Here is a 20,481-nt window from a genome sequence, read left to right as displayed (position 1 = left end):
ATCAGCTTCAATGTGTCTTGGCATAGGATCTCCTATATGCAACTCTGATGGATGCAACACATTGTTCCACAACATTGTTCCACAGCTGACATTTTGTGGAGACTGGGGATAATGCGATCTCAGACACCACTCCAGAGTCTTCCAGTCATCCCTCTTTGTTGGGCTTTTTCTCTGACTTTTCCTGCCAACATCACCTAGGCCACTGTCTCTAACGAGCCATATAAACAATTGGAGCGGTTTCCATCTCTTTATCTCATGCAGTCTCTTCCTCAGGCCATGGGATGCTAAATAGCGGGTTGCTGTTATACAAAAGGAAAATAAGAAATAGGATTAAATGTCATACAATTAATTAATTGAACAAAGAACGACCTGTTTGGAAGCAACTGCAGTCAGCATTCTGTCTCTCATTCTGTGTCTCTCACAATGAGACAGTACACACTTTTATTTGCTCACGCTTTAATTATTGGTTGCATCATTTCTTCCCTCCCGACTACTAGAGGTGCTTTAAACAAAAGCAGAAGTAAGAGCAAAATTCATACATTCTACACTTATTGTAGTATACAAAGATGTTGTCCTTACAACTATATATTTGGTGAGGGACCGCAGTGCATTAAAGGTTATTTTATATTAGTGATATAGACACATCATGGCTTTAAATATACAATTCCAAACCTCTTTTGACTTTTATTTTGTAGGAAACTTTCCGATGATAAGTGATGATCTAGTGAATTCTTACCACCTCCTGCTCTGTGCTTTGGACCTGGTTTATGGGAATGCCTTGCTGTGCCCTAACCGCCGGGAGCTCTTGAATCTCGACTTCCAAGGTATGAAATACATGGATTATATAAGGAGCTAAAGATAAAAATGTGCTGAGAATATAGGCAAATAGATTAATCCTTAATGGCAGATGCTGGATAGTAGTCCTACCTTAATTATACACTTAATGTAACATGTATATTCCATGTTAGCCTTTAATTATGGTATTTCTTATTCAAATAAGATTTTACTTTTCTTGTAATGTTTTGATGTATTGCAAGAGATCTCTGGTGCTCTGTTAGATTAAAATATTTAGGGTCTTATACATTTGTAATAGTACTATGGCCATGAAAATGACTATTCCTTATCGCAGTTATTTGGAATATTTGTATGGGCTATTTAATAAGGAGCTCCTGCCGGAAAAGTTATAATAATAGAGAATGTTAATAGCAGTACATTACATTCTGGACAGGATTAAGGTTTGTGGGGGGCCCTATGAATAAAATTATGACACATTGTGCCTCCGGTATGAAACACATCTCCACCCCAGTATGCCACACAGAACCACTTAATATTATGCCTCAGTGCCCCTCCCAGTATGCCACATAGTGCCCCTCTGAGTCCTCCATGTTAATATTATGTCCCAGTATGCCACACTTTGCCCCAAACCAGTATGACATACAGATACCCCATATTTAGTCCCATTGCCACCCCCCAGTACGCCGCATATTGCTCACATTAGAGATGCAGCCACCTATTTAGGAGAAGCCGCTCCGGATACTGCTTACCTAGGTTCCAAGGCATCTGCCACTTCCGTAGTAGCCCGTCGTATTGTTTGGCTCCGCTCATGAAAGGCAAGTTTGGACTCTAAAAGGCACTTGAGTCTCTGCCTTATTCTGGGGATATTCTGTTTGGCCCAGAATTGGACAAAATTGTGACTACCTTGGCAGCTTCCAAGACGGCGTGCTTGCCCTCTGCATATAATCGTCCTCAAGGAAAAGCTGAAGGCCAATCCTTTCCAAGGCATCAGGCATCAACTAAGGCCTCCAAGCCTAGGACCAAACAGACCTGGGCTACTAGACATCCACCTACCAAACCGGAGGACAAGCCTTCAGCCTGATGGGGCAGGCCTCTCCCTGGGGGCTCCCAGAGTGGGAGGCCGTCTTCTTCAATTCGCCCAGTTCTAGTGTCAGACCAATTCACATGCCTGGGTAAGAGAAGTGGTCTCCCATGGATATGCCCTCTCCTTCCTGAGGTGACCACCCCCCCAGCAGTTCTTTTGCACAGGCCCTCCATCGGATTCAAGTAAGGCCCTGCTGCTCCAAAAGGTCATTCAGTCCTTATTGCTCTCAGGAGTCATAATTCCGCTGCCATCCTCAGTGAGGGAAGGGCTATTATTCTACCCTTTTCTTAGTTCAGATGCCCAAAGGGTCTCATCGGCCTATCCTCAATCTCATGTCTCTGAACAGGTTTATCAGGATACCCAGGTTTCATATGGAAAACCTCCACTCTATTGTTCTGGCTATGGAGGCTGGGGACTTTATGGTGTCTCTGGACATTCAGGACGCTTACCAACATGTACCTATAGCGCCTTCTCATCAACAATATCTCCTGTTTTCTATACTACAGCAACATTATCAATTTCAAACCTTTTGGCCTTTCTACGGCTCCTCTGGTCTTTGCCAAGATCATGGCAGTTATGGCGGCCTATCTTTGTCATCAAGGAAGCAGACTGCTCTCATACTTAGACGATCTCTTGCTGTTGGCCAGCTCCCCAGAAATTCTTCACCTCCATCTACAGGTAACCATTGCCTTTCTACAAATGCACGGTTGGCTGATCAACTGGAAAAAGTCTTCCTTGACACCTTCTCAAAGAATGGTACATATGGGAGCCCTCCTGGACTCTCAGGTTTAGAGAACCTTCCAAACAGCAGAGAAGATCTCGGTATTACAGCACCGGGTGCGCAGACTACAACACAGTCGCCGAGTGGCAATTCACTCTGCAATGCAGACCCTGGGATCCATGGTGTCCACCTTCGACATGGTGGAGTTCACTCAGTTTCACTCCAGGCTACAACACCTGATCCTCTCCAGATGGAACGGGCTGCCCCATCTTCTCAGATCCCAGACGATGGGCCTGTCCCCTGAAGGTTCGTCTGTCCCTAGCCTGATGGCTACAGACGTCCCACTTAAACAAGGGGCGTCCCTTTTGAATCCCAGACTGGGCACTCCTAATCACGGATGCAAGCCTTCGCGGGTGGGGCACAGTGGCCGGCCAGCACTCCTTCCAAGAATGCTGTACTCCAGCCGAGGCGATCTTGCCTGTCAATGTCCTGGAACTCCAAGCCATCTACAGAGCTCTCACTCTGGCTCAAAATATTCTTCAGGGCAGGCCAATACAAGTACAGACCGACAGCGCCACGGCAGTGGCCTACCTTAATCACCAAGGAGGCACTCGAAATCAGACAGCGATAGCAGAACTGTCCCGCATTCTCACATGGGCCGAACACCATCTCCCAGCCATCTCTGCAGTGTTCATTCCAGGAATTCTCAATTGGGAAGCGGATTTCCTCAGCCGTCACGACGTGCATGCAGGGGAGTTTGTCTTTACATCCATAAGTCTTTCAGCTCCTGGTGAACAAATGGGGTCTACCAGATGTGGACCTCATGGCCTCATTACACAACCACAAACTTCCAGTGTATGGAACCAGGACAGGTGACCCCAATGTGCCCTTGTGGATGCATTATCTGTGAGGTGGACCTTCCATTTGGCATACCTCTTCCCTCCAATCTCCTCGGGTTCTTCAGAAATTCAAACAGGAAGGGGGCACAGTCTTGTTAGTAGCTCCGGCTTGGCCCAGGCGCCATTGGTACTCTGATCTTCAAAGTTTCTCCATAGACATTTCTCTTCAACTTCCTCTATGACCAGACCTGGCTCTTGAGACATCACTCCTAAGGTCTAGGGGATTTTCTAGCTCTGTGGTCCAGGCCATGCTTAGAGCACGTAAACCGGCCTCTGCTAGGATTTATCACTGGGTATGGCATACATATTTCTAGTGGTGTGCTCCTAGAAACTATGACCCTCAAGTTTTTAAGATTTCAAGAATACTTGCGTTTCTTCAGGCTGGATTGGATCTTGTACTCCGCCTAGCATCTCTGAAAGTGCACGTCTCTGCTCTGTTCTTAGTACACGTCTGGGCTTCCTTCCCAAGGTGGTTTCTTGTTTCCTCCTTAATGAGGAAATTGTGATTCCGGCCTTTCAATCACCAGACCTCTCGGCAGATTAGGCTTCTTTGGATGTGATCCGTGCTCTGAAGATCTACATGGACCGTACTAGTTCCATCAGGAACTCTGGCTCCCTCTTCATCTTATATGGATTCCATAAGAAGGGATGGCCAGCTAACAAACAGACTCTGGCTAGATGGCTTTGCATGACTATCAGGCTTACACGCAGACGGGCCTACCTGTGCTGGCTACAGTATCTGCTCATTCTACTCGCTCTGTGGGTCCCTCGTGGGCAGCCCAGTGTTGCGCCTTTGCTGTGAACAGCTATGCAAGGCAGCCATGTGGTCTACTGTCCACACCTTTCTTAGGTTTCAAGCCTTTTATACATTTGCCTCTCAGGATGCTTCCTTCGGGCGTCGGGTTCTCCTCTTAGCTCAGGAGCGTTCCCACCCTTGAACAACTGCTTTGGGACATCCCCATTGTCTCCCCTGTGGAGCACTATGGACCCTGAAGAAGAAAACGAGTGTTATGGTAAAACTTACCCTTGTTAACTCTTTTTCTTCGAAATCCATAGGGTTCACAGGGCACACGCCTTGACGAACCTGGCTTCTATGGGTTACTTCTCTTGGTCCTTCTCTGTGTGTGAGTGTGATTCTTCAGTGTACCAGTCTTCCTTCTCTCCTATCCTGCCTAGGGCTTTCTAACAAAACGGAGTTGCCCTCAGGCTGTGAGCGGGGTATAGGGGGAAGGACCGGAGCATCCTGGGATTGAAAAAGCTTTGCTGTTGGTGTCCGGTCCTCCAAGTCCCACCTACACCCCATTGTCTCCTCTGTGGACCCTATGGTCTTTGAAGAAAGCGAGTTAACAATGGTAAGTTTTACCATAACTCTACTTATTTACTCTATAACAGTGTATCCCAAACTCATTCCTCAAGGAGCATGAACAGTGCATGTTTTCCAGGTCTCCTTACAGAATCACAAGTGAAATAATTAGCTCCACCTGTGAATCTTTTAAAATGTCAGTCAGTAATGAATATACCTGTACACCAACTGGGAAAAATGGAAACCATGCACTGTTAGTGCTCCCTGAGGAAAGGGTTTGGGAAACACTGCTATATAAGATCACCAATGTGTTTGAATGTTTTTTCCTTGCTATATTTTAAAACACAAATGTTACGTGCAGATATGTCCCCATACATCTATCCTCCGTACGCTACAAGTTGCGTTACACATAACGCAGCAGTGCCGCATCGCTTTGCCAATAAGACGCATTTTAAGGGAAAAAGTTGCACAAAAAGATTCTCTGTGCTACCGAGTCACCACAGCATGGCGCAACTAGACGAGCTGTTTAACGCATAAGGAGGATAGATTTATGTGGACACATCTGTATTCTTTTTCCTAGTCCTAACATTACCAGTACTAGAGTATCTAATTTCCTAACTGGCGTATACTTTCTGCAGGCCTTCCTGAGGATTTCTCCAGTAAAGACTTCAAACCACCCACTGAGCCACCGTGCATCATTGAGACGCTTTGTTGCCTCCACCAAGGTTTAATTCTGGAAGTTAAAGGCATTAAAGAACATTTCTGGAAACCATATATATATAAGCTCTTTGATAAGAAGGTACCAGCAGGGTTTTGCATATAGGGAAATGTTCTAGTGCTTTGGACTGGAAAGTTTAGTAGATATTATGTATATATGTCTTAATGCCTCTTTTGGGACTATTTAAAAGTAGCTGCATGACTGATGTTATTTTACAGGGACTTTACCTGATCCGTCTCATATGAGAATTACAAATGATTTCATCTCGTCTATAGTGTAGTGAATGAAGTTTTTGGTTATTAGCCACAATTACTACTGGAAAAATAAATAAAGAAACTCATTGTATTTTGTGCTTGCAGGTCCTGAAAGGAAAATCTGAGTCTCTTAGTGGATTTCTGGACCCAGGAAATTTTGACGCCAGTTTGTAAGATTAGTTATTATGTCCTGTCTTGTTGAAATAAGGCAGATTGCATTATTATTTGCATTCAATGACAATCTGCTGCTTTTCACATGCACTGTATGCATCTGCAGGAAAGCCATTAACAAGGTCTATGAGGCTTTTGTACTCTCTGCTGGGCATCTGGATGAGAGAGTCTTCCTGGAGGAGGCAGAGGAAGAAATTGGGAGTGTTGTCCGTTGTCTGAATCCTGATCCGGGAACGGAGTCTGCAGAGAGGGCCCAGGTGTCGTATCATTTACAACAACACTTTGACAGGGTAAATATAACACCTAACAGACGGGAACATGGCTGTCATCCTCTGAAATAAATAGCAGTTGTAGACTATTCCCCGATACTCCATGCCCAGCAGCAGGATGTGCCAGAAGGTGGATTCCTGTACTCTGTGGTATCCTATAGTTTAGGACTTATTTTATTACCTTTTACATGTCATCACAGTCCCCTTGTGATATTCGTAGACTGAAGAGCAAGTCTGTTATCTCATGCCTATCTGAGCCGGGTGCAATCCACTGGTTAAAATCTCAGGTCTGACCCGGGTTGGCAGAGATTTGAAAGGGAAGGGGGGGGGGGGGGGGACTATGGTTACTCTACCTAGGTTATGGGTAATCCACAGCACAGGACAGATGTGGATCTAGTAGTGTGAAAGGTAAAGACCCAGGATTTTCCCAGGACCAAACTGCTGGGTGAACAGGTCCGATGCATTGGGCAATTATCTGTATCAGTTGAAGCAATGGGCAATATCCTGTGTCAGTCCCAGGGTTTGTGTGATAAAGGGGTATTTTTCTGTTTATTAACCACTGCAAAACTTGGTGAATTTACTGTATGATAGCCAACATTTTAGAAGTTTGATTTTTTTTGTTATGATATGTGCATATACTTTTGTGCAGTTCATTTGGTATTATGTTTTTAAAACTGAATACATACAGTATGAAATGTTCTCACCACTTTCCTCCACCCAGTATTCTTATCACCACCTCCTGCTCAGTTTCTCCAGTTCCCATTTTGACCCTCTAGATTCCTCGCCATCTACTCACTGTTTGGACTTTCTTATTATTCACTACGGTTTATTTATATTATACCATTCTATTCAGCGCTTTACAGGGTATAGCATTCACATCCCTTCCTGTCCCATTGGTCCATTATTGTACTTTTTTAAATCTTAATTCTAGTATTCACTGCTTTTTCGACTTTCCTCTGTAAAGTTCCTTACATAAAATACTTAGGGTCGACGGTATAGACATGTATCGAAAAAACCCTATTACAACCCTAGTCCAATGTCTAACTGGTTCCTGTAAATTGTCTTATTTGAATTAATATACAAAAGGCAGCTGAGATACATTAACACACTTTCAGCATGTTCGGAAGTGCATTACTTTATAGAAAATGTTGGTACATAAGTGTATTTGGAGGTCAGTTTATTGTTTACATCTTTGCAGATGAAATCCCTTAGAATTTCCACTCCACTTACAAGTCTGAAGTACATAAAGGAGAGCACTCCGTACACCACGCCTGTCTCCAGTGCCACGTACAGTGTCAGTCGTCTGTTTGCCATCCTTTCGGGACTAAAACCATCCCCCAGTGAGAGTCTGCTCCAGGTCCTGCGGTGAGGCTAGTTGGCTGTAGTTTTGTTCAGTCCACATTCGCTATTTTTACCTGAACATCTGTATGGTTTATTAATTTTCCTCTCCTGCACATTTACAGAATTAGTGGGTATAGATTACTCCAACTATTTTACTATCTTTTTGAAGTAATTGAAAGGTATATATGACCTGTAAGGTGCGTGCCACTAGCAGACTGTGAAATGACTGCACGATTACGACATTGTAACAGTGCAGTTGTTTCACGGTGTGTGCTGTGCCTACACTGAATGATATGTCGTTCAGTGTAGGCACCCTCCCTCATCCCTGAACATGGCCAATCTGTCGTTATCAGCAGATTGACCAGCATGTTCGGGCAATGATAGATGTCAAAAACGACCAGCGGGAGCGTGCATCACTGGCCGTTTTTGATATTAAAGTTTTGAAGGAAAGAGTAAGGCGTTGTTTTTCTGGGCGAACAAAGAGAAATCGATAACATATAAAATATAACTTTTATTTCATAATATATTAAAATCACCCCAATTCAGGACGATATAAACGATAATGATATCCAACCCCCAAACGGCGGTCGATGTGCGGGCACAGATGGTTGATATCGACCATCGTATGTGCATGCAGGCCAACCTGGTCGATATCGCCTAGTCATTATAGGGACCCGCGATTGACGATCGCGGGTTGTTATAGTTGTTCGGGGGTTGGTGCATGTGCTGGATGTTTGATATCGAACATCCAGCACATGCAGGATGATCAGACAAAGATAACTTTATTGTTGTTTGATCTTTGCTCAAACACACGGATTTAGAAAGAATCGTGTTTGTTTCGATGGTGATACACATTGGAGTGGAATTCTTACTACATTTGTGTCAACTACCAGCCTACAGATATTGCCCACCAGAACTTATACACTGTGTACTACTAACTAGAGTAAAGGACACATATTGAGGAATGGTTAATTTTAACTAAAAAAATAAACACAGTACATACAGTATGATTTATTCTTTTATTTCACACTACATACTTACCTTCCGCAAGGAAGAGGTTGGTCTTCTTCTCCAGGTAGAACCCAAGGAAATAAAAAAACAAAACAGAAGACCCGATTCCCCCGGACTTACTGTACTGTAATATAGTATAGTGCACCAGCTGACAGATCCAATGTGAATGCCGCCTACAATATATTGGAAGAACCTCAAGAACTTTACGGGAAAGATGGAGTAAACATGTTAGAAACATAAAAAAAGGCTTTGATAAACACAATCTTTCAAACCACTTCCAAGAGAAACATAAAAGTCCCATGCGCCATCGCCTGTCAGACCTGCATGGGCATCATTGTTAGCCCCACCATCGCTTCGCCACTGCCGGCATCGGCAAGTGTGTACGCACTTGCTGATGCCGGCACCCCGCCGGGTCCCATTGCTAACGAGGTCGGTACACACTAGACAAGGCCTTTAGTTTTGGTTACAAGGAAAACATTTTTGCTTTTAAATTACTTTCTTGCAATTTCAATAAAAAACATTTGGGACATTTTGGGTAGATTGTCTTTGCCATGTGAGGAGAAAAAAGTATTCTGAAAACAAGTTATAATTCCTTTTTCCTCCTATCTGGGGGACACTGCAAATTGTGGGTTCAGAGGGGATCATCAGGAGTAGACACTAAATAGTTGAAACCATTAAAGCTGAACCCTCTCTCACCTGCTGCAGAAACTCAGTTTATTATTTAGTGCCTGCAGGATTGGCACAAAGATATAGAGCTCAGACTTTATTTTATTTCTAGTTTATTTTTTTTTCACTATTCTAGGTAGCCTGAATCCCCTTAAAGGCCGGTAGCTAGCATCTGTCTCCCCAACCTGCTCCCAGCCCTGTAAGAGAGTCAACAGACACCTGCGAGTGTTCTGGGGCCCTATTCTCTCCCTCAGGATGCCCTCCCTAATTGCTGGATTACCAGTGCAGCATCCCAGGAGCCGCGGCTTATGTTACACGGCCGTCTCTGCCTATAGCAGTAGCGCTGAGCAGCTAACATCCTGTTTCTGCTGACTGAAGACTGCTCCTTATGCTCCATTTCTACCTTGGGCCAGGAGTGCAGCCTTATGCTGGCTCCCAGTCCACTTACTTTTGAGTGCCGCTTTTATGACAGGCACCACATTGACTGACAAAGCAGGTTGCAATAGATGGTCGCCACAGCCTACTGCGGTATCGGTGGGAGGTCGAGGGTACATTCATTGTTTTTAACAACCGCACTGTTTATATTGTAGCCTCCATTTAGATATACGCACTGTTTATATAGTAGCCTCCATTTAGATATACGCACTGTTTATATAGTAGCCTCCATTTAGATACAAAAAAACAGTGGTGTTTCTTCATTCATCAGCTATTCCTACAGAACACCTTCTCCATATTGTTGTGGGATATGATCAATATCTCAGCAGAACCAACATGGTTCAAGTTTTTCTTTGAAAAAGATAGAAAAGCGATTTTAAATATCCTGCTTCCAGTCGGCAGGAGAATGCTTAAGCTCACTGAACTCCCTTCTTGGGCGACACCCAGGCTTCCCATGGCTATAAGGCGGGTGTAACTGGAGGATACTTACTATTTTTCATCCACTTCTGTAACTTAGTGACTTTTCACAGGGGTTCTAACTCACTGAATTCTCAATTGGGCACCTTTGCGGTGTCCTATTTCTTGGACAACCTCTTTCTCCTGTTGTGGGCGAATTTATTACTCTGTACTCTCCCTGTCTAGGAGATAGTGATTCGGATCAGGTGGGCTGGTCTGAAGGTGGCTTGCTTCCCCTAGTCATCAGACTTTAGTATCCTGGGGGGCTAGGCCCATATGGTGCCTGCCGCCGTCATTCAGGTCCACAGCAGATTTGTTTGCATTTTGACATATCCATGCGGGACACTAGTCAGGGTGGTTTCCCACTTCTGCTTTTCTATGACCAGTCTCACCCCTCATGCCATGTTAGTCATATTGTAGGCAAGGGTAGCGTGTAGCCATTCCCAGGGATGTAGTTTGCTTTGCAGGGCTGTCCCTACACAGTTACATTTATCAGTATCCTGGGCCGGTGACTCAAGACTCACAGTACATACCCTGGGATGAGCAGTGCCTGGTCTTCATTTTGACTGGTGGGTAAGCGGCTCTGCTAATAGCCCTGTACTACTTCCGGAGGGTTAAGTTCTCTGGTCTTTTGGGCACAACCTCTGTCCCTGACCAACTACTTGGGATTTGACTTTATCCATTTGGCATGCAGCCCAAGAGTGTTTTATCCTTCCAACATTACTTGACTATTATTTAGGTACTCTTGGTGATTAGCTATTTTTTCCAGGTTTAGAAAGCCCAACCTGTTTGGTCTTTCTGACATATTCGGTTGTGGAGCTTTTACCAGGCCTGGCTACACCCTTCTTGGCACATCCGTTTGTTAGGTGTCTGTCATGAACCCTGATTGACTTTCAGATACAGTAATCTGGACCAGCTGGTCGTGACGCCAGCGCACCACGGTCACTTGCCACCACACTGCCACCACAAAAGGGAATGATGGGCCCTTTGCATTTCCGGAACAAATTATCAATATTTTGCCTTCAATTGCACACAGGTATGTAGTATGGACCTCACAGGTTCAATAAGTATCTCGGAGAATATGCTAGATTATATGTGTTTAATCCGAAAAATGTTTCCAAGGCTATGGGGTCTATGTACTAATAATCACAGTACTGCCGCAATTATTATGTATCCAACTCACAGGGAATATTTTAATTTTTAATGAAAATATTCCCGCTATGTATAAAGTAGAACTCGCAGGGACAGCGGCTGCAGTAACCACTGTCCCTGCGATTTATATCCCTGGCATTTAGAAGAAGTCTTTCACAGAAGTGAAAAACTTCACCGGGTGAAGCTGACACTGCGCATGCGCACAGTGTCCAGTGTCAGCTTCCAGTGCCGGCCGGGGGCTGTGGGGGAGAGATCGAAAGATCTCTCTCCTGCACCTGGAGCCTCCATAGGTTTATACTAGTTTACACCATCTGAAGATGGTGTAAACTACCGGGGCTAAACTCTGAAAAGCTTCGCTTTTTGGAGTTTAGTACATAGGGGTCAGATCGTAGTCCCCATTGATAATAATGAGGACTGCGATTTGCAGCACTAATTAGCACTTTGCCGGAGATTTCGGTGATCTCCTACATTATGCTTTTAGTACATAGGAAGAATACATACAATTATGCTGAAACTGTAGTTTTTGCACAATGTTATGTCAAAAATAGGTTGATACCTAGGCCCCTTAGTTACAAAAAATGCTTAATTTATTAAAAACTTATTTAATAAATAAAAAGGAATAAAACCATTTTAGGACACTTACAACGAGGCCAAAAATCTGTTGTAAAGGATATCACAAGAAAGTTATTGGTACATCTCAGCCGAAAGACTTTTCCCCGGAAATGGACACTGAATGCTGGATCATATTACTTCTTATAGACATCTAATTATTTTGTTCCTGTTTAAACAGGGTCTCCCTGTCAGGTTAGCAGGGACTAACATCAATAGAGGACCCCCTGGGTCTTTCAGTACACAGTTACCTGGCCAAGTTGACAGGGTTTATCGACAATTTACAACATCATTCCTGTCATTGACATGTGACTGACTTATCCTTATGGCAGGAAATATTTCATATTCCGTGATCTGCAAAGTTAACCTGGGTAATTTCACTCTGTCTCTAGTTTCAAAAGGTTTTGGCACCTTCATAGGGCAGACACCCCATTCCTTTGTGCTCTTAAAGAGGAAGAGGGTGTCTGGAACACAGATCTTCCTTACAGAGGTTGGCCTGCGGTGGCTTACTTGGAAGGTGGTGTTTGTTTCCACTTGCCAGGTCTCAGAGTTTAGCAGCACCATCCGCTAGTTCTCCTTTGCTGGTTTTTCACTTGGCATAGTGCACAGGACCACACAGGCAATCTTCCTGATCAACGTGGTTTCCCAGTTTCTCCTGATACGGGAGATCATGTTCCTAGTTATTGTATTTCTGATCCAGATAATCAGCTCTGTGTATTGGATGTTGTCCGGGCATTGCATATACTGTTGCTCAGGCCATGTAGGTTCGGCAGGCAGATGGCCTTTTGGTCCTTTCTGATGCTCACTGACAGGCCTGCCTCCAAGTAGTCTGTGGCTCACTGGATCACTTCTGCTATTCAGTAGGCTTATGTCTCTTTGGGTCGGCCGTTGCCGGACCCTCTCCAGGTGCATTCTCCTCAGGATGGGATTCGGTTGAACAGCTCCTTGGTTCTCTGCTGATTCTTTCTCCACCGTTTTATAGGTTACACAGTTTTTGGCCACTGACGCCAGTTTTGGGTGTCTGTTATCGGCACGGCTCGGGCCAGTGCGTGACACCGTCTCAACATTGTGGGTTGTCCCACAGTCTGCAGTGTCTCTCAGATAAAGGAAGGAGAATGTTATTGTACTTACTGTAAAATAATTTCCTCTGAGTGCATCTGGCGGACACTGCATTCCCTCTGTGGTTGTTTATTGTTGGTTGTGCTGAGGTCTCCTTTTGGCTTTCTTAGATAAATAACTGAGTTGCTGCAGCAGGTGGGGGGGCTTAGAGAGGGGGGGGGAGCTCAGCCCCAAAACTATTTAGTGCCTACTCCTCAGCCTCCTCACTGATTTTACAGTGAGTACAAAAAAACCCTATTTCGTGTGGGTACTGCATAAACAATTACTGAATGATGTTGGAATGTGAAGAGCCCAAAAACTAGGCTCAGTAGTGAAAGGATTAATCAGTGTATTGATCTTTTATGAAGGTTGTAGTGACTTACAATTGTTGTGAGGGCAGGGCAATGTCCTGATATGAGGAAGGGAAGCAAGAGCAATGGGCCTCCAAAAACAGGGAGTGGTGAGACTTATGTCAGACTGAAGCAGGTAAATGTTGGTATAAGTCCTTACTAAATGGTATGTGACTTTTGCAGATCCTACTCCAGGAACCCCTCACAGGCCATTTCCAAGTGTCTGAAAGAAATGTTTGAAGTGTTTTGTGAGAAAACGGTGTCTGAAGGAGGAGAAAGTCTATATTGTAAAGGTAAGGCAAATTACTGTTGTATACACACTTTAAATGTATAATATATAAATAGAAAACACGCGCTCCAATACTAATGCAGCCCAACATACCTTTCAAAGAGGTCACCACCTCTTCAGTACATAAATCAACAAATCACAATAAAAAGTCCAGGCGCTTTCTCCAGATTATATAATGATCATACGATGAAATATAGTCTCTAATCGGTATATCATTCCCAGATGTAAATTCAATTCAAGCTTTTCTTCAGTTACTCCACATTGCATCATGATCACAAATATGGAAAATAATAAAAATATCACATATAATGAAATACCATTTATTCAGGTTTAAAGTTCCTCAAAACAATTCCACCCCTCGTGGGATATTCAGCGTACCAGCAGTGAAGGTGTATCCTGTACACCAGACAACACATCAAACAACAATGGTTTTAATCCGGATTTAAAACCTGCTTAAGCATCCACTGGATACGGAGATCTTTCCCACCACTCAGTCCTTGTAGTCTGCTCCCACTTTCCACCAACGCGTTTCAATCCCCCTCCCTTCCCTGTGATAGCTTAATTGTATCCAGAACTTTTAATTCATAAATCAATACTTATTTAAGCAATAAATGTGTACATACCTCATACAGTGGGCATCCTGAACTTTATATTTCAACCAAACAACTGTAGTTAATTAAATTACTGTATAAAAACCGCAGTGATCACTTTTCTTCCGGTTTCGCATTCCATCTGGAACGCACTCAGACTTCTGGGAAACTCACATTTCCTTCTCAGTGTCTCATGAGTACTACGTGAATATCACGGATGTACTCCGCATGCTTCCCGTAGCCAATACTACCTCTTGCGCGCGGCTAAGGGGCCGGTCACGTGACTTTCCACGTCACACGGCTCACCCTCCTTACCGCGCATCTGCTTTCTAGCAGTATGTTAATCACAAATTACTGTATTTTACTCTATTACAAACTATCTACCAGTGATTTGTATTGGACTAGGCTATGATGGGCCCACAGGGAGAATGCAATGTTAGAAGCCCACTAAGGGAAAGAAGCATAATTGTACCGGTCAGATTAAGGCCTCTTGGGGCCCTGGGCAAGATACTGGTTCACGGCCTGCAGCTCCTTATATAAATCACTGCAAAAATACATTTTCAAGACAAAGTAGAGCAGAAAGAAAAACTTAAAGTCCCCCCCTTTGAATAAACATGAAAATGAATATACAGGTTGAGTCTCCCATATCCATATATTCCGAAATACAGAATATTCCGAAATACAGAATTTGTTTCGCATGACTGAGATAATGAAACCTTTGATTTTTGATGGTTCCATGTACACAAACTTTGTCTAAGGCACAAATTATTAAAAATATTGTATACCATTACCTACAGGCTGTGTGTATAAGGTGTATATGAAACATAAATGAATTTCATTTCTGTGCTCGCATGGCTCCGCCCCCGCCCCGCCCACAAAAAAAAACTTTTCATCTTGCCGTCCCCGCCCCTGTCTGCTGGCCACGCCCCCCAGTAATGCCGATCTGGCTGCTCCCTCCCGGAAGGGGCAGCCAGATAGTCGGCATGTATGGCTTAGATTAGATCTATTGACTTTGGCCCTCATTCAGAGCCGTACGCTTTGAGCAGAGCGCACGCTCTGAATGAGGGCCGCCCTCCATAAAAATGGAGCGTCCTCCTGGACGCTCGTATAGCTGTGGGTCACCACCCACAGCCTATACGAGCGTGCAGTTTGATGGCCGCGATGGTCGTGACCATCGCGACCATCGAAACTGCGAGCCGGAGCCTGCGGTTGAGGTTTTCAACCGCAAGCTCCGGAGTGATTTTGGCTCTATCAGAGCCAAAATCACTCCCACTGACATCACTAGTGATGTCAGTGGGCCGGCTTCTGACGGGAGGCGTTCCCTTAGGAACGCCCCCGTCAGGGAGGCACGCCCCCGGCACGCCCACCAAAGGGGGCGTGCTGTCAATCAACATCGACAGCACGCCCCCGTTGATCAGACACAACGAGCGAAGGAAAGTCCTTCGCTCGTCGCGTCTGGCGCATGCGCACGACGGAGATCCCTCCGTCGTGCGCATGCTCAGTGCAGAACATCGACCCACTTGCGAGCGGACAGCGGCTCGCGAGTGGGTCTGAATCAGGGCCTTTGTTTTCTAGATGTAAGTCATATTATTAATTTACTAGACTTGTCTGTCCATTTGCTAGCATTGTGCCTTCATTCACTGGTAATTTCTACACCTCTCCTGTTTTTAGGTTGTAAAATTCTAATCATTCCTTCAATCTTTACACCAAAAATTTATTCTAAAAGTATATATAGTAATAATGATGGCATATGTCTTAAAACAGTTTTTATGTTGTATCTTGTGCATACAACATCCCCTTAAATATGAGAATTTCCTTAACTGTTCATTCACTGGATGATTCACACGATACAATACAGATAGCATTCCAGAGGCCAATACACAATACAAATTAATTGTTGAAGTATTGTATATAATGATCACAGTGCAAGTACATTATGGGACATATTCTAACCGTGCTTAGCAACATCAGGGGTCACTATGAGAGGGGTCAGTCTCTCTATAACAAGTTTTGCAATAAATCTGTTATGAACCATTAATTCTATGCAAGTTGCCATTATAACATTTAACCTAAAAAATGAAGAGTAACTCATAATGAGGGATATGATAGAAATTGTGATAACCAACAAATATTAATTTGGATTTCTTCATAAATAAAACAGAGGATGCCATATTCTAAGTTTAATCGCATTGTTTTCTTATCTTATTGTTTCCTATTACTGATGAATACATATTTGTTTTTCATATTTCACATAAAACAAATAATAGGGGAAGTGTAATTATGGTCAATTATCTATCAATTGCTGTTCTGTTTGCACAAAAATATTAAAAAACATTCTGCAATGGTAACTTACTCGTTACATATATTCCAGATATCGCTAAGAAATACTTTAGGCTGGCGGAGATGCTGTATTACAAAGTCCTGGAAACTATTATTGAGCAGGAAAGGAAACGACTGGGAGACATGGATCTCTCTGTAAGTAAACAAAGTCTTCTTCAGGAAGTTGTAAGTGGATATTGTGATGTACTTTAAGTTGAATTGCCCAAAAACAAACATTGGAAATCCTTGATTTGCCAATTCTGATTATTTTTTTTTAATCATTGCCAAACCACAGAATTGGTCCGATTGTTGATGTATGTGCCCCTTTAGCAACATGACCTTTCAGCTCTGCACTGAGGGTCTGATTCAGAGATTTATACAACGCTGATATTTATGCAGATCTCGCGATTGTTTGCGGACGCACAGAGGATTCGCTCTCAAAGTGAGTGACAGGTAGTCAGCGTTTGGAGGAGGTAACGGGAGGCAAGGAGGGGGTTAAGCACAGGCGGTACTATGGGCAGTGCTACATTATTAATAATACTGCAGACTGATCCTCCCAGGATATACCAAGCCCAGATAATACCTTCTCCATAAGGCCTGCAGCCCTGCACTGCAGACACAGGGAACACACGCTACTGCAGGGGGAGACGCACACCTCTATACACAATGGTGTCACAATGATCTCAGTAGTAGGCCAGTCTGCATGTGAACATCCCAACCATACAGGGTCACAGCCTACATACGTGTGACCGTCTACCCGGTCACAGATGCAGATCATGCCAGTGTAGGCAGGCACAGGTGTCACGCTGGCTCATTACCCGTGCACAGCGAAACATCATGGGGCAGTGATAGAAAACGGCACTCGCCTTTGCAGAGGAGGAGGGCGGCGGCACTGCACTGGGTGAGTGGAGCCAGTCTCTGCGGCAAAGGTACATAGTGCTGGCGGCGGCTCCTGGAGTCAGTGTGTACCCTGCAGAGACATCACTGGATACTGACCTGGAGGATTCATAGCAGAGTGGTGCGTTGCACTGGTGCACTGGTGGAGAGAGGGTGGAAGACTCTGCAGGCTGCGATTGGCTAGAAAGACTAAAGGCAGTGATTGGCTAGGGAAACACTACAAGCAGCAAGCGATTGGCTAGGGTGGTCATGCACAGAGTGGATCACGCACAGAGTGACTAGGTGCGGGACTCTCCTATTATTCCCTCTGCTGATCTTGCTTACTGGTTCAAAAGCCAAATAACTTGCCCCGATTATGTGACAGGAATGGTGAAATATTACTCAAAGGCTTCTGCGAGGCTCTGGCATTAATGCAGACACCCAATTGTAGTAAAACAGTACATTTTCTTAGATAATCAAATTGAGTGCTGACACTGTGGGGCAAATTTGTGGTTTTCACAATTGGCTAATTTGTATCAAAAAAAGATTTGCTTAAATCATTCTCAGACAGGAGTAAGGGATTCCCAATGCTATCATTACCTGCACCTGAGGCATTAACTTGGAGTCAATTTAAGGGACAGTCCTCATAGTAATTTTCTTGTGTAAGGCATGCTCCTAAACGTGGATACACAGGGTATTTCCTCTGATGTATGCAACTCTCAGGTCTTAGACTGGGTACACATTAGACGATATATCATCCAATATATCGTTTCAACGCGGATCGGAACAATATTTTGGGAACATTGTCTGATGAGTACCACTATTGCGCGCTCCCGTGGGTTGTCAGCAATGTCATCACATCTGCTGTTGTGCACAGCAGATGTGGTGATCCAGCGGCCAACGGCATGCTACTGGATGCAGCCACTGAACGATATATGCGCAGTTGCATACTATATCGTTTTGTGTTTACGGACGGCCATGATCGTCTGTGTACCCAGCTTTACATGAGGGCCTCTTGCCCCTAAATGTAAGTTGATTTGAACACATTGCAGATGGGCACGGGGGACACCTGCTGCACAGTAGGAAAGATGCTGCAGACTCTCCTTGTTATAAGAAAATCCATATGTATATTCTCCACATTACTATCACTTCTTTAGCTCTGTCTAAAATGAGAATAATAGCAGTTCTACTGCCCAAAATGTGTGGCTGCAATGAGAACATTTTAGGATGTTATGGGAGTGTCCTGAGGTTATTTGGGCATTTGCATGGAAGGGTGTGCAAAATACTGTTATTGCTGCCCCTTAGGAACTCTGGGCCTGATTCAGAGTTGGGAATAGAGAGAGATAGCACTTAACTGTGTACCTGGGCAAACCATTTTGCAATGCAAGGGGTGTAAATACATAATATTTTTTTTTGCATGTAGTGTAAATACTGGCTGCTTTTACATGTAGCTCACAAATACTGCACAGCTTTATTATTACTCTACAATTTACATGTCAGTCTGGACACCTCCCTCCCAAATCTAAATCTCTCTGCACATTTTAAATCTGCCCCACCTGCAGTGCAGCATGGCTTTACCAAGATGATCAGTTGAGAGAAATATCTCTCTATTCCCAACTCTGAATCAGGCCCCTATATTCATAAGATTTAGTCCACTTGTACGATTCAAGTTATGCACTCAGCTCCAGGGCAGATTCTGAGGCCTGGAAATATGTGCCCCTGTAGTGTATGTACAACATTCACTAAGGAAATGATTTCTAGGTTTCTTGTGCACTTCTTCCTATGTAACCTGTCATATGATTTTATATGTGAATTGAACTTTACCTTTTTAAAATGCTCTAGCGCAGGACTAGGCAACATGTGGCACTCCAGCTGCAGTGGGACTACACATACCAGCATGCTGTCCTGCTACAGTTTTAGCATGCCCTAATAGAAAAACTGGCAGGCCATGCTGGGATTGGTAGTTCCACAGCAGCTGTAGTGCCACAGGTTGCCTACCTCTGCTCTAGTCGCATAAAGATGTACAAGTGTCGCATATCAAATTAATCGGTGCGGTCTCGTGAAACGGTTTGTCACATCTGTTTGCAACTTTGTGCAGAATTCAATTAGCTGTGAAAAGCCAAGCCGCGATGTTTTAGCCGCATTCGCCTGTTTTAGGCGACACTTTTTCCATGCGCTTATCTCCGTATTCAATTCTAAAAGATGCAAACAGGCGAAAAGTCCCTACATTTTTGGGGAAATCAGTCTGTACCCCAGAAAAAGCTGCATTAACAGTAGAAATCAATATAGAAGTGTTCTAATAGCCCTAATAAAAGTGTTTTGTGTTCTTAAATTGTCAGCATTGGCTGTTATATGCATAAGTGCTGAAAAATTATAGAAAACTATTTATTTTGGGAAAAATAAGTACCGAGGTCAAATTTGGGGTGCATGAAAATGGGTTCCAGTATATTTTGATGTCTCTAAAGTGAAGATTCAAAAATCTGAAAAAAATACACCTGCTGCAGCCTCGTGCAATTCCCAAAACACCTGTCCCATCCATACAGGCTCCCAAAGTACCAGCCCCCCCACTTTTTACCCATTTTCCAACACTTTTTTAATTTTCGCCCCAAAAATTACGTCATTTTTGGGGTCTCTCAAAAAAATTGTTAAAGTTTTATGGACTGATTAATCATTAGGGGGTGTGTCCAAAGAGTTCTGTACCAAATCCCCTCATTTGCACCCCAAAATAGTGATTTTGCACTTGCAATTTGCCTGCCTATACATAGAGAAAACTTTTCTCCTGTTTTTTTTTTCCGGAGAAACCTCCTGCAATTGAATACGGAGCTAAGTTGAAAAGTCCAAATCGGCGAAAACTTTTCTCTAAACCGCACTTTTCGCGACTAATTGAATACGGCCCTAAGATGCATTTCAGGGGAAAAAGACGCTTCACGCAAGCAGAATCAGGTGGCACCTAGCACGACAATAAGGGCTATTAGGCATGACTGCAACAATCGTGTATGAGGACACATAGACCTAAAGATTGTGATAGTGTAACAGTGTTTCCAGTAGAGAAAATACACCTACAATGATTGTATA

The 20,481-nt window shown here is 43.8% G+C and overlaps 1 protein-coding gene across 3 annotated transcripts in view; it reads left to right on the top strand.

Moving 5' to 3' along the window:
* The window catches only part of RBL2 (RB transcriptional corepressor like 2), a 104,880-nt gene that overhangs the window by 41,601 nt on the left and 42,798 nt on the right, over positions 1–20,481 (top strand). For all 3 annotated transcript variants that reach the window (XM_088471860.1, XM_088471859.1, XM_088471861.1), the window contains 7 exons: positions 696–824; positions 5,441–5,601; positions 5,880–5,944; positions 6,052–6,235; positions 7,413–7,579; positions 13,516–13,625; positions 16,583–16,686. In XM_088471860.1, the coding sequence (XP_088327986.1) occupies positions 696–824; positions 5,441–5,601; positions 5,880–5,944; positions 6,052–6,235; positions 7,413–7,579; positions 13,516–13,625; positions 16,583–16,686 (920 nt within the window). The remainder of the gene's footprint in view (positions 1–695; positions 825–5,440; positions 5,602–5,879; positions 5,945–6,051; positions 6,236–7,412; positions 7,580–13,515; positions 13,626–16,582; positions 16,687–20,481) is intronic.

This window comes from Taudactylus pleione, unplaced genomic scaffold, assembly GCF_031769625.1.
Source record: "Taudactylus pleione unplaced genomic scaffold, aTauple2 ptg000117l, whole genome shotgun sequence".
Lineage (NCBI taxonomy): Eukaryota > Metazoa > Chordata > Amphibia > Anura > Myobatrachidae > Taudactylus > Taudactylus pleione.
Note: the sequence above shows the minus strand (reverse complement) of the source record. Positions and strands in the feature narration are given on the sequence as shown.